Raw genomic sequence first — 13,982 nt, forward strand, 5'->3', positions numbered from 1 at the left:
GGGCCAGGCATCGGCAGGCGATGCGGCGATCAGTTGTTGCTAAAGCGCATGCGCGCAAGTGCCCGGGGAACAAGAGTTATTTAAACCGAAGATTCCTTTGCATCCCATCCTGTGGTTTAGCATGGGTCGGTCGGTCACTGGTCGGGTTCTCGCCGAGTAGATTCAACCTCTTCATTAAGAAATAGGGAGTGCGTCTGGCGATGGGATTCCTACCACGGCTCACCAGCGCAGAAGCCCGGTGCTCTAACTTTTATGCCACAAACACTTTTTTTCTTTGTTACATGGAAATAAGACGTAGATGTTTGGAAGCATTTGTGCTAAAGGCACTTTGCCTGATTAGGCCAGGAACGGCGCCAGACTCAGGGGTAACCTTGCCCAGCAGTGCGGGTCGGACAAGGCTTCTGGTCCACGTATGTGGGCGTGGCTTCCAATCTCAGTTCTGACACAATGTTTTAAAAATGTTTCTATTCTTACCTATTCGTCCGTCCGTCCCGTAAGATGGTCGTTTTCAAGATAGGGCTCGCAGCAGTGAGCGAATTCACCTTTGTGCTGCCTCTCGCTTCAACGCGAACTAAGCGGCGAGAACAAAGCGCTCAGGAAGCTATCAGCACTTGCCGCACCATCTGCCCCATTGCTGTACTATCTGCTTCAATACTGTACGCCTTTGCACAGGCCCAAACAAGTACCAGATAGGGACCCACTCAGGGACCGGCAAACGATATAGGGACCGGTAACAGATAGGAACCCACGAGTTAGGCTTCAAGACGAGACTGTCTCCATCGCAGATCGCTTTGAAGATGGAGCTCGCGCGGTCGCGTCATATCTAGCCGCCACTTGAGTATGGTTGATCATGGCTCATAGTGGTTCGATGCGGATGGCTGAGGCGCTAAAGATCGGTAATGGCATATAATGATCGGAACGTCATCAGTGCAACTGGCGCCGCCACCTGCAGTAGTTGGCTTGAGTCTTCGACTCACCCTGCGCCACCGTCCGCAGCAGTTCGTGTGGTCGCAGCGCTGTCCTTTATATTGGTCCGATCGAGTTTCATAACCTTCGTAGTGACACCGGGCTGCATGACGTTCCGCAAGTTGCAGAAAGCTTACGCGTACTTAGACAAATCGCGGAGGAGTTTCTGCGTGACTTTCTTTTACACCGATCTATACGCGTCTCTCATTGCTCCTTGTTCTAACGGGTGTTAATTAAGCCTTCTAAGGCGCCGTGCTCATGGAAGACTTTTCGCAGTGATACGGGTTGCACGAGCCTTCTGGTCCATGTATGTGGGCGTGGGTTCGAATCCCACTTCTGACACAATTTTTATTTTTGTACCCTTCTACAGGTGCCAATAATTGCTCCTTGTTATCACGGGTGTTATGGCAAGTCAGGATGGCCGAGTGGTCAGACGTGCCGCACACAAGGGAAACCTTGTCCCTCTTTGCGGGTTGCACCAAGTTTCTGGTCCACGTATGTCGGCGTGCGTTCCAGTTATAATTTTGGCATATTTTTTTTATAGCGCTCTATGCGTGACACTGATTGCTACCTTTTCTCACTGCAGCTACGCCTTGTCACGATGGCCGGTATGGCGTCGCTCAACGCAGCAATCACTGCGGTTGGTAAATCAGCATGATACATATAAGCTTTGCGCTTCGGCATTGCCTGCTTCGCCTGTAAAACAGTCATATTGAAAGGGGATCAAATCAAATGAAAACCCTGGTTAACGTAGCAATAAGACCAGGCGTGATCATGCCCGCATGCTCGGGCCATGCGCTATAACACAAACAGGTCTACAAATCAGCATCTACCACTGCTTCGGATGCTCGTGCAGTCTACATGCGGCCGCTCAACCAGTCGACACGTGTTATTTACACTCTGTGGTATGCTGTTATTACTAAAGAAAACTCTTTTATTCACGCGTGCTCAAACGGCGTCCAACAGATGAAGGGGCGTCGCAGTGTAACGTGCAGATAAAAATTTTAACGCTTGTCAAAGTAAACATCAGCACTTATTCCACAGGAGAATATGATTGTTGCGTATGCTTAGCTACTCACTGCCGCTAAACGGCATGCTATGGTTACAGTGAGCATGTTACAGTAAGGTCACATTCGTGACACGATTTTTTATAAGTACACAAATATTCTCAGAGGCTGACTCCAGGCTGAAACAGGCACGCACACATCACGCTGTGGGCTTCGTCCGCCTTCAGAAACTTTTGCCGTGGCGATTTTAATCTTTATGGCGCCCCGACAAATCAGAAAAATTGCACGAGTGCGCAAATAAACACCAGAAACTGCCCCCAAGCGTGTACCTAGCATAAAACACGGAGTGCTTGCCTAAGCCAGCATGCCGACTGCTCAAAGATGGCACCACTGCCTACGCAATATGGCGGTGCCCACGAGAAAAAGATCTATAGATGCGGGGAGGAAAAAATGGGGACGACTGAGGTTTACCGTTCCTGTTGTGGTGGTGACTTCACTTCTTTAAGTTCATGGTCGAATTCCTCGGGGAAACTGTTGCCGTCACCGTCGTTATGTTTTTTCCATCAGAGATTTGGCACCAGAGACGTTTCATTAACGAACGTTCAAGCACGGCTAAGAGCCTAAAGTGCATACTACCGCACTCACGTCCAAACCTTCGCTCCTCCGAAGCCATTTCGCAAGAAATCACAGCGTAACAAATACTGCACCGCCTGCGATAAGGCAAGCACATATTTATTTGTTTCTCCTAGTTGCCTAGTGCACTGCCAAAGAAGGGAAAGGAGAGGTACAGAAAAGATGCCTGCCACTCACACTCTGCGTTTCGGGGAACCTGCTAAAAGCAAGTGTAGTTTACTCACACGGATCTAGGGTTGAGCTTTTCGACCACAGATAGCGAGAACAGATTAATTTACAAAAAGGTAGAAAAGGGATCTTTTGCTTGTGCGTTCCAACCTGCTATTTAGTTCTCTGGAAGGGAAAAAAGGGAACGACCAGAAATGCGTATAATGACTTTCAAGGAAGGAAAGGGGCGCTGCTTTTTGCAACCCTCGTAGGAGCACGGCTTAGCACCTAACCGGAAATCTCTGTCGGCAAACAACTACTGTACTACTACTACTACTATTACTACTACTAGTAGTAGTAGTAGCATTATTTCATTCATTACCGAGTGAGTAGAAAAGGTCCACGGGCATCCTAACGGCCTGACGTTTAGGCGGCCGAGGGAGGAGAAAGGCAACAACCTAAGGTAAGGAGAGAGAGAGAAATAGATAGATAGATAGATAGATAGATAGATAGATAGATAGATAGATAGATAGATAGATAGATATATATATAGATAGATAGATAGATAGATAGATAGATAGATAGATAGATAGATAGATAGATAGATAGATAGATAGATAGATAGATAGAGCTCCCGAGACCGCATCGTGCCTCGGGGGAAAATCAGGGTGGTTCCGGAATCGGCGTCGAGCTCCGACTCCTAAACGGGGATAGGCGGCGGCGGGAGTCCGCGTTCGACGCATCGCAGTAGGACATGCGCGCGGTCCTCGCTTCCGATGCCTCCGAGTGACGCATCGTGCCCATTGAGCTGTACTGCGGGACACGGAAGGGTCCGGCAACGACAAGACACGCTGCTTTCCTGCGGGGTATTCCACTTCGACTGTTTCCGCGAAACCTGCCAACTCACGCGTCGGCGAGGCGGGAGGCGGCCATTGAATTTGCCGCCGCAGGTGAGCTGTCTTGAGCCTCACTATCTCGTGTCCCCATTTAATGCTAACGACATACGGGAACTTTAGAAGCAGCCTACCTGAGCGGCTAAGAGTTGCGACGCGCGACGTTAGATGATCATAATGGCAGATGAAATGAGGGCCTATGATAGCCGCGTGGGTTGAAGAAATAAGAGGGAACAGGACACCCTCTAATTTATTCATATCGTTTATTAACATTTTACAAAATGCAATAGCCGGTTCACTTAAACACCAAAGCTTTAGCGCAGGACTGGATTGCGCTTTCGGCCTGAAAGGAGGAAATATAAATTCGCGTACGGTACACGTCAGCCGCTCTCTCTATCTATACAGGACGTAACTTGAACCAAGGATTAATAAAAAGGTGATTAACCTCAGTTGAACGAAATGTACGACATATGGTTTGCTGTCATGTGGCGCTCCTTAGAGTACTTTTGATATCATTGAGTCAATTAACTAAGATTAATTGTGCAACATTTTTAATATGCACTTTAGTGCCAAGTGCGTTTCGGTACGTTGTAGATGGGTTCAGAAACTACCGAACCAATTTTCTGTGGGAAGCGTTCGTGCTGCGTGGTATATTTATTTTTTGCCGTTTAAAGGAAGCCCGAGAAATATGGAATAAAACCACGTGACTGCGCTCATGCGCTATCGTATTGCAGCGCTCTCAGCCTTTCTTCGATCGACAGAACCGTGCGCGTGAACCGTTTCGTAATGAAAGATGGCGACCCCTGTCTTTTCAGCGTGCCGCCGCGGAAGGCGCTGACGCCCTGTGAAGCCGATACCTGGAGCGGCGGCCGCTCACTTCGCCACGGTCTGCGCGCACGGTTCCTTCGCTCGAAGCACGGTTGAGGGCGCTGCAATACGAAAGCGCATGAACACAGTCACGTGGTTTTATTTAACATTTCGCGGGCATTGTTTAAACGCCGAAAAAAGCCACCACGCAGCATGTACGCTGCCACGCACAAAAAAAATGATCCGTCGTTTGTGCATACCCTCTATAACAAAAAGGAACATACATGGCTCTCAAGGGAATATTAAAGTTTTGAATAATTCATCATCCAAATTTTAGGTACTCAACTAGAGGGACACCACACTATCGTCTGGTGTCCGGCACACGAGCGACTGGCAGGAAACGCTAGGGCAGACCGTATTGCTCGAGGTTTGAACGTCCCAGCAACGGCATCGCCTAGCGACGACCTTCCACCGAATTCTCGTGACATCCTCCTACAGCAAAGGCAGGAGCGGAGACGTTTTGGACATCCTCACTCCGGTTTAAACAGCCAACAGGAGAGGGACTGGCGTCGTATTCAGACGAATACATACCCCAACCTGCACCACCTACACAGAATACGCCCCACGAGGTTCACTGACGAGTGCCCGTGGTGCACAGACACACCCACACTAAAACACATCACATGGGAGTGCCCCAGGAGGCCTCCGCACACAGACAGCCCCATATTACACCAACATCCACTAATGAGGAATAGGCAGTGGGAGGCATGGCTTGCGGACGAGGGTCGGGAGAGCCAGTTGACTCTTCTGGACCAGGCCCAGCGAGCCGCTCGTGCCAGTGGGGCCCTGGAATACGGGCTGCAACCATCGTGCCTTATTTTATTTACATTGAATAATGTTTTACTCTCTCTCTCATCTGAGTTAGTTAACTAATTAAGCGGAATATAAAAAAATATTTTAAGGAGCGCCACATGACGGCAAATGCTATGTCGTTGGTTTCACCCAGCTTCGGTTAACCACTTTTTTAAAATTTTTGGTTCAAGTTACGTGAAACACGCTGTATATAAAAAAATGTCAGATGGCGTGCCAGGTTAGGAAAAGTTCTACCTCACTCAAACATGAATGTTCTTATGCAGACTAAGACAATAAAATTGAATGACTTCAGTCTTTTTTGACCCATTGTTTGACAAGCGCAGAAGGCGACGTGTATGCCATACATGTATAGTCGAGAGCGAATGTCTAGACACTACGGCATGCGCAAAAAATAAAAAAAAATATATAAAAGTAAGATTCTTCTAGCACAGCCGTGCAACGTGAAATGGCGTCTTAATGCATGAGGCTCGTCAAGCAGGCGGATATAGGCAGTACCACTTGATTTCACCTTTTATTTCTAGGAGGCGAAGAAAAAAAAATGTTAGCGCCACCTCTGGTCCCCGAACTTTTGCGCTCGGCTGTATATACCTTTAATGATGTTTAACAAATACTGTTTTTTAGGACTTTCCGTTGGGGCTCACTGCGCGTATTCGCACGAAGCATCGTCTTAGCTATACGCTACATAGCTGAACCGCCGCGGCAGCTCAGTGACTATACGAAGTCGTGCTGCTGAGGTCGCGATCACAGGTTTGAAATGCTAAGACGCTCGTGCACATAGATTCAGGTGCACTCAAGGTCGCCAAAAAAAGTTCCCCACTATGGCGTGCCTCATAACAACATCGTGGCTTCGGCATGCAATACCCCAGAATTCAATTTTGCACTACAATGTTGGGGCGCTGCATCGAAGGTTGGCGTTCCAGCATATTTCCTGTCCCCCGGTGTCGCTTCGTAATTTGCCTTCTGCTCAGCGTAACGCTACGGGTTCTTTTGGAGTATGGTTCGGTGGCGGAGCAGGGTTCGGCTTCAGGCGCCATGTGCTTCGGCGACAACTGTCTCGACAGGCCAGAACAAAGAACAGGACAGCCGCCAAGAGGTTTGCTGCTCCGAAGACTAAGTAAATGTTGTCGTACGAGCCCAGCGTGTCCCTGAAAAATCCTGCAGGATTGTGCAAAGAAAGAAAAAAAAACATAGAAGAGAAAACGCAGATGAAAAACACGAGAACAAGAGATTGTCGTGCTTTACTGCAGTATATTTCTTCGCGTCTTTTTTTTTGTTTGACTGGATTTAGCCAATGAGCGGCAACACTCCGACTTCACGATGTAACAGTTTGCAACAGAAGATGCCCTTTACATTCTAGATCGGCTATCCCGCCGGCTACGTAAGTTTATATATCGTGAACAAGCAGGTCATAGAATGTTTTTTATAGCAACAAGCCCCTACGAGATAGGAGGTCGAAAATGTTCTGTTTTCGAATTTCATATGAATCAGCGAATTTTATACGCATCAATCCATAGCCTAATAAAGAATCATAAATTGTCGACGACTTATAAGTGAAGTATGGAAGTACAGTCGATATGAAACACATATACGAATGGATGAAGGTTTGAATGAGTTGTCAGCGTGTATTGAAGCAATAACATTATCAGTACTTGTAGAAGACTGCGACATTGATAGCATACTGTCATCGCACCTTGGATAATACCAGTTCTATAGTGTCTGGGCTTCCAGAACGCCAGTTTTTTTCGTTGATTCGAGCAGTTGATTCCCACAGTTGTTGATGCACTGTGTTTGCACTGTGTTGAGGCGTTTGTGCACTACTATATTTAAATAGTGCGTGCATCATTATTTTGCCATGATGCTACGTTTAGCTAGGTAGTAAAAGCCTAGTGATTGGTGATGCTAAATTTGTGTACCACATGCATACCTGCCAATTTGTGAACTCCAAAATTCGCAAAAATCCTGCGGCAAGGGGGGTGGGGGGAGTTAGAGGATGGCACTAATGGAACTTTCCTTTGAGCACACAGACTTTGTGGCACAGGTACGCACTTTAGACGCAACACAAAAGTACCAGCAAAAATTAGAACAGCAGACACTGGCAAGCAACACATTGTCAGTAGGTTGCGCGAACTTTCTCAGCGACGTTAGACTTGACAATTTTGCCTGCTTCATGGACTGTACCGAATAAACTTCGTTGTTTCCAGCATCGCGAAGAGCGGGCAGAATTTATTTTCTTCTCACACGACTTTACAAAAGCTTGATCTACGCACTGAGTGCATGCATCAACGTAAGCGACTATGCGAATATCTGAAGATGTTTTAGTTATCTCTTACCGTATATGAACAAAAATAAAAGTGCACTACGATAAACATAAACCTGAAAACTGCGAAAGTACTTTTACATCGAAAAAAAAAGAAACATTCGCAATGAACAATTACGTCCAGTGTATTTATTTATTTACTTTTTCGTTACCCATCAGCTTGTGTTAACCGCATTCTAAGGTCTTCGCGACTTCAAGAACCGACGCACCAATACTCAGACGTTATACTCTGTAGCCTCGCCCAGAGCCACCATAAGCGAAAGGACGAGGCGGATGCGGGCGCAGTCAATTATCCAAGCGTGATGAGACAACGCGGCCATATCCTTGTCTTTCGCTATGTGCGCGCTGGTCGCTTTGCCGAGTGCATCGCCGTTTGAAGAAGGCGGTCATTTCCTTAGGGGACGCGGTCTGTTGCGGCGCAGAGACGACTCGTCAGGACACATAGACCAGCGCAGTGGCGCCACCTCGTGGTGCCAACGTCGCGCTGCCGAAAAGATTCTAACAACGCGCCGCTCGCTTGGAAGGGCATCGATTGGTTAAGGTTTTTCGTTACAACAATATAGAACGGGCAGTGAAGCTCGAGAAAGAATGGAGGAAACCACTTGTTATCTTTAACTGAAATATGCAATAAGTAAAATGGAAATGAAAGTGGATGAAAAGGCAACTTGCCACAGGCGGAAGCCCAACCCACATCTTCCGCATTACTCGTGCGGTGCTTTAACAAGCAAACAAGCGCGGAGGTCATCCTCCCGTAAACGTTTTTGAAGACAAGGCCTTCTTTACTGATTTCACACAGATTTGCCGTATCTGGGATCTGCCTATCTTGTAGCCACTTCCAGAGAAAAACCTCTCTGATAAGTGACATGAAGATGTCGTATGAACATTAATATGGTGTCGTATTATTATGAGCCACTTCGAAATGCGAAAACACCCGTGTACTTAGATTCAAGGGCACATTAAAGAAACCTTGGTGGTCCAAATTATACCGGAGTCCCTCACTATGGCGTGCCTCATAATCAGATCGTGGTTTTGGCATGCAAAACCCCATAATTTAGTTAATTTTAATTATGAGCCACCTATGCTGCGGGCGAAGAAGTTGTACAGCAGACGAGAGAGAGGACGAGCTGCGCGCCGGTCCGCCATCTTTGTTGTTGCGGGGCCACTTGCTGTTGCTGTGTAAATATTGTATATAAACTCTTTTTGACATATCCCTTTCTATTACTCGGCCGAAAGCCTACGCTGCCCATGGACACGCTGGTGCCTTCTCCCGCGAGCCCTCCTAAAGAGTACGCTCGATATGCTATTGCCAGTGCCGACCGTGCACGCCAAGTTGCCAACGTTCGATTCAGCGAGTCGCAGATCCACCAGTAATCTCGGTGCAATAGTCATCACAGGACAACCCCTGGGTCTCATGCTGTCCTCTGGTCCCCATCGTACCGTGTCGGACTTTCTGAAAAGCTGCTCTTCCCGTACACCAGCCCGTACCGAGCGTGTCGCCAAGTGACCGACGTAGCGTATACGAAGTCGCTTCATTGTCTTCGTCCACATCGGCTCAGCCCCACACGGACACCATGCACGGCGTCCGCCTAAAGCCTATATTATGTCTCAGACACTGATTAACCCTGTCTGCAGTGAACGCTTTCCGTGCCGTGATTTCCTGAATGCACCGAGTAGGTGCTTTCGGCGCCGGAGGGTGATGTTGAGGGCCATCTATCCTACGGCCGAAGAAGCTATTGCACGGGTACAGCGGACGAGAAAGAGGACGAGCTGAGCCCCGGACCACCATAATAAATGAAAGACAAAACCAAACCACCATCTTTGTTCTTGTGGCGCTACTCGCTTCCGTGGTGTAAATGTTGTATATAAGCCATTTCTGACAACTCACCGTAACAATATGATACAACTCTCAATGCTGAGAAAATGTGGCAATAGCCATTAACTAAGAATATAATAGAAGAAGGATTATAATTAGTCGTAACAATACGCGATATTTTACTACTAGTACCATTTGCCGAGTATGCGCTAACAAAGGTGTGCACGCGGGGTATCCCGCGGATGTTCCCGCTTGCCCCACGTTTTGGCAGCGTGCGTCAGGTTTGTGTGCTTTTGAAGACAAGGCATTCTTTGCTGACATCACACGGGTTTGGCGTGTCTCGGATATGGATATCTTGCAACAATTTCAAAAAAAGAAAGAAAATTTTAATAAAGTGTCGACGCTAAGGTACACTAGGTTGGCGCAGTTGCGCGTGAAACACGATACGAATATGGTACGAACTAATAACGAACGTGAAAAAGAGACAGAGACATAGTGAATAAATATAATGAACACGCAATCATCGAATCACTCCAGCCATCATGCACGTCGACCTTATCTTCTGTAGTCTCTACACTTGGTTGGGCCTTTCTTTTTTTGGTATTTGTGTACGTGTACAAGATTAGGTCTGGGATTGTTAGCCAGCACCGCTTGCAGCCAAAGTGGTGAACGTGGAAAGACCTTTCAACCGCAGGCGCCACGTGCTACCTGAAATTAGAAGCCCACAGCCAGCCGATAAACGCTATAAGACTGAAAGGCGGGCTAGTTGGTTTCACTTCATTGTGCAAAATTTTGCGCACACTAAACGACGACAACAAGGACACATAGAATAGCGCAGTGTGCCACCTCGTGGTGCCAACGCTGTCGAAGTCCTTACCTCCGCTACGCAATGAGCGAGAAGAATAAAGGGAAATGACGGGCTTCATTTTTCGTTATTTGCAACAATACCAAACTCACAGGCGAGCCCAGGGGCTTGACATTCAGTTATATTTACAATCATAGGAAGCCAGCACATAAGCTTTCTTTGGCATAATTGGCTGTTTCTTTTATACGGTTGTCATTACCGAAACATTGAGCACACTCTCAGGAAGCTAATCGGAATGAAATATACGTCTAACTATCGCAGGAAATACTGCACATTGTGTTTGAGGCATATCTTTAGTTGCATTCAAAACGACAGTAATGAGTGGGGTGGGGCAGGATCATCGATTATGGAATACCAATGGTAAAAATGCATTGTATCTGTCATGTAATAACACGGAGGTGCGTTGGCGTTTTCACAGTGTTCACACGGGAAAGGATAATTACCCAGAACTTTCATGTGGTACACAATTCGCCTAAAAATTGCAGGGCGCTTAAGCTTCGCCTTCAAGAGTGGAACGCGATAGCGTTATCGCACCCCGTTCGCACCACCCACTCATTCGCTCGGCATGCTCTTGAGTCACACAATGACGAAACGTGCACCTGAGCAAGCGGAACGAACCAAAGAACTCAGTGTCTCGGAGGGAGAAACGATCTACGCGAGCCAAACGTCGTAATCGGCCCGGACAGCCGGGCCGCGACACGCCATGAAGGAGGACGCGATCACGGGGCTGACGCCTCGATGGGATCGTCCTCTATCTCGACTGGGAGCACCACGCACACGCATGGCTCCTCGCCAGCAGCACGAAACATATCGCAGGGGACGCTTTCCCACTAGACGCGCTACGGCGCAGCGATCCCGTCAGAGGCGTCCCGCATCGAACGCTGCACTTTGGAATCGCGCTGTGAGCAGAAAGAGGAGCAGCGTCACGCGGGCGAGTGGCGCGCCACCTGTCGGGGCAGCGCCGTACATTGCGAGAAGGGGGTCTTCTGTGCTTGCCACAAGATGGCTCTGCGTGTACGCATAGCGCAGAAAAAATGTAGCGGAAACGTACTTCGATACTTGTGTAACTGCGACTTCTGTAATTTACATGCTCATAATTACAGATATACACCGCAGTATAACTTTCTACGGCACGTTTCTAAGGCAACACCGCATTCACTAGAGGCACTTTTGTCCTACCTTGAACCATCGAACCCGTGGCTGAGATGATCTCAGCCATGGGTTCGATGGTTCAAGGTAGGATCCCGCACCGGAATGGATTTCGCGTCTGGACGCTTGTGTTTGTTTGCCAGAATTTTGAACTGTTTTTGGACTGCATACTATGTGTGAATTTGTTTCTTACGTATGTTCATGTGTAATGTAACTGCATTGGTTTGACACTACCGACAATTCCTTGTAATAAAGAAAAAAAAAGAACCTGCGGCTGAGTCTCACACTCCGGAGACCCTGGTTCGATTCCCACCCAGCCCATCTTGCAAGTTGTTTTTTATTTATGAAGTGCGTGCTGGGATTTATCGCTCACGGCCAACGCCGCCGACGCCGACACGCAGACTTTTCTGCGACACGAGCTCCTTAACGCTGTCGCGTTAATAAAGGGGTATCTAGCACCAGTAGGGTTCATTAATTACCCCATTGCCTTTCTACATTGTATTCGATAACGTTGACGTCCGTATTCAGTGCTTAGGAAAATAAGTAAACGTTTGTTTCGAACACAGTTCTTCAGGTCTTAACAGTTCCGCTCTGTCTTCTGCATGCTGTTCGCTTATACCGAGTTTACCAGCCCGTTTCAGTCCTAGGTTAGATAGCGGAAATCCTGGTTTTACCATATATGACTCCACAATACCGTCGCACTAGATTTACGTTTAAGGAGAAGGTCTTAGACGGCTCACGGGACCAGAAACCCGATATCCAGCGCTAAGGCGCCAAAATTCATAGGGAGTCGAACCCACGACCTTTGGTGAGTGTGATGTGTCAAGTGCGCGAATGCCGTGACCGGAGTGACTCAACCATGCGAATACGACGACAAGACGCTGCAGCGGTTGCACGAGCGCGCCAGAGAAGCAATTCGAACAGCAGCAACAACAACAGGGAAGTACGGAGAGAAAATAAGAAAAAATGGCTGTGGCTTAGGTAAGGTTAAGCCCAGGATGCGAAGCATACTAGCCTTTATTTTAGTTGTTGAACCACTGTTTAGCCTGGTGAACTGCTGTTGCTTGGCTATATTTGGTTCGGCTAGACGAAGAAACAACTCATGCATTACTTCTTCGCCTTCAAGAGTGGAACGCGACAGCGTTCCCGTCGACCCGCCAAGGGGTGTAAGACAATGGGCTACAGGGCAGCGACTACGCGCCCCGCATTGGACGCGGTGAGCGTCGAGCAAAGCAGCGTTCGGCGCGGCAACGAAATGTGCGCCTGAGCAAGAGACGCACGCCTTAGAAACAGCGCGTTTCTAAGGCAACACCGCATTCACTAGAGGCGCTTTTGTACCGCTTTGAAGCGTTGTACTCGTGGCTCAGTGGTAGCGTCTCCGTCCCACACTCCGGAGACCCTGGTTCGATTCCCACCCAGCCCGTCTTGCAAGAGTTGAGCCAAAGCCACTTCTCCTCTGTCGTGACGTCACGGTGTCACGTGATTTCATGGTCACCGCCGCGCCTGAGGAGCTGGGTTGAGCCCTCGTAATATGCTTCGCATAAAAGAAACCGCGGAGACGTAGAACAACAAGCCTGCGTGGAGGAAGGAGTTAGCCAGTGCTCCAGGCTCAGGAGCTAGGTCGGTTCTTCGTGTCTTCTACTGGACCAGGGCGACCTTCCAGAGGCGCGGTCACCGCGTTCTTCTGATCGCACATAGGAAAGTGCCGATCGACGTGGGAGAAATGAACCCCATACACCGAGAGCAGAGGTGAAGCCATTGGACTTGGTGTCCGGCGTCGAGACCTCTACTGCGCCAAGGCCACCTGCCCTTGTTCCCAACGTCGCAGCCGGACTTACTCCTGCATCATGGAATCCCGGTTGTTCGCTTGAGAGTGATCAGGATTTTCCTTCAGCAGCGCCTGTCTTCAGCCCATTTCTACGCTCCGAGCGCTTCCTCCATCGCTGCCTCTAGTTCATTTCGCAGCTCCACTGCCGACCATGAAACTGTAGGCCCCTTCTGACTTTTTGATAGCTTCTTTGGAGTGCAATTCGTTTTTGTGTGTTTGATTAGTTTGTAGAGCTTTTTCTTGCTCTCTGTGCTCGATTTTTTATAATGTATGGGTGGTGTAACGAACGACTTCATCGCTTTATGCGCTGAGGCTTTGCCTCAGCAACGATTAATTGAAAGAGCCTCATCAGAACTGGCGTCAACGAAAGGACAAAGCTGTTCGTTGTCTGGTATTTGGAAAAGAAACAGCCAAAAATAAGTTTGATGGACTTAGTCACTGTGGCTCAGCGGTTAGGTTTGCATGGGACAGACTTGGACAAGTGGGTTCAAGAGCCATGGTTGATACTATGCGAGAAAGCTGAGAGGGGGCATGAGGAGTGGTTGGCTGAACGAGCCGCCGAGAAAACACGCCTAGAAGAGCTTCGCAAAGTACACCTTGCATAGATCCAGCAATCATGGACGCTTGCTTTGAAGGGACAAGCTCCTTTGGTGGGGCTGCAATACAGCAGTCCAAATGCTACCG

The 13,982-nt window shown here is 48.3% G+C and overlaps 1 protein-coding gene across 2 annotated transcripts in view; it reads right to left on the reverse strand.

Annotated features, from left to right (window-relative positions):
• Positions 1-5,818: 5,818 nt before the first annotated feature.
• LOC135909465 (monocarboxylate transporter 9-like) overlaps positions 5,819-13,982 on the reverse strand; it is a 64,886-nt gene continuing 56,722 nt past the window's right edge. For both annotated transcript variants that reach the window (XM_070536705.1, XM_070536706.1), the window contains one exon: positions 5,819-6,481. In XM_070536705.1, the coding sequence (XP_070392806.1) occupies positions 6,291-6,481 (191 nt within the window). In that variant the 3' untranslated portion in view covers positions 5,819-6,290. The remainder of the gene's footprint in view (positions 6,482-13,982) is intronic.

This window comes from Dermacentor albipictus, chromosome 3 (assembly GCF_038994185.2).
Source record: "Dermacentor albipictus isolate Rhodes 1998 colony chromosome 3, USDA_Dalb.pri_finalv2, whole genome shotgun sequence".
Taxonomy (NCBI): Eukaryota; Metazoa; Arthropoda; class Arachnida; order Ixodida; family Ixodidae; genus Dermacentor; species Dermacentor albipictus.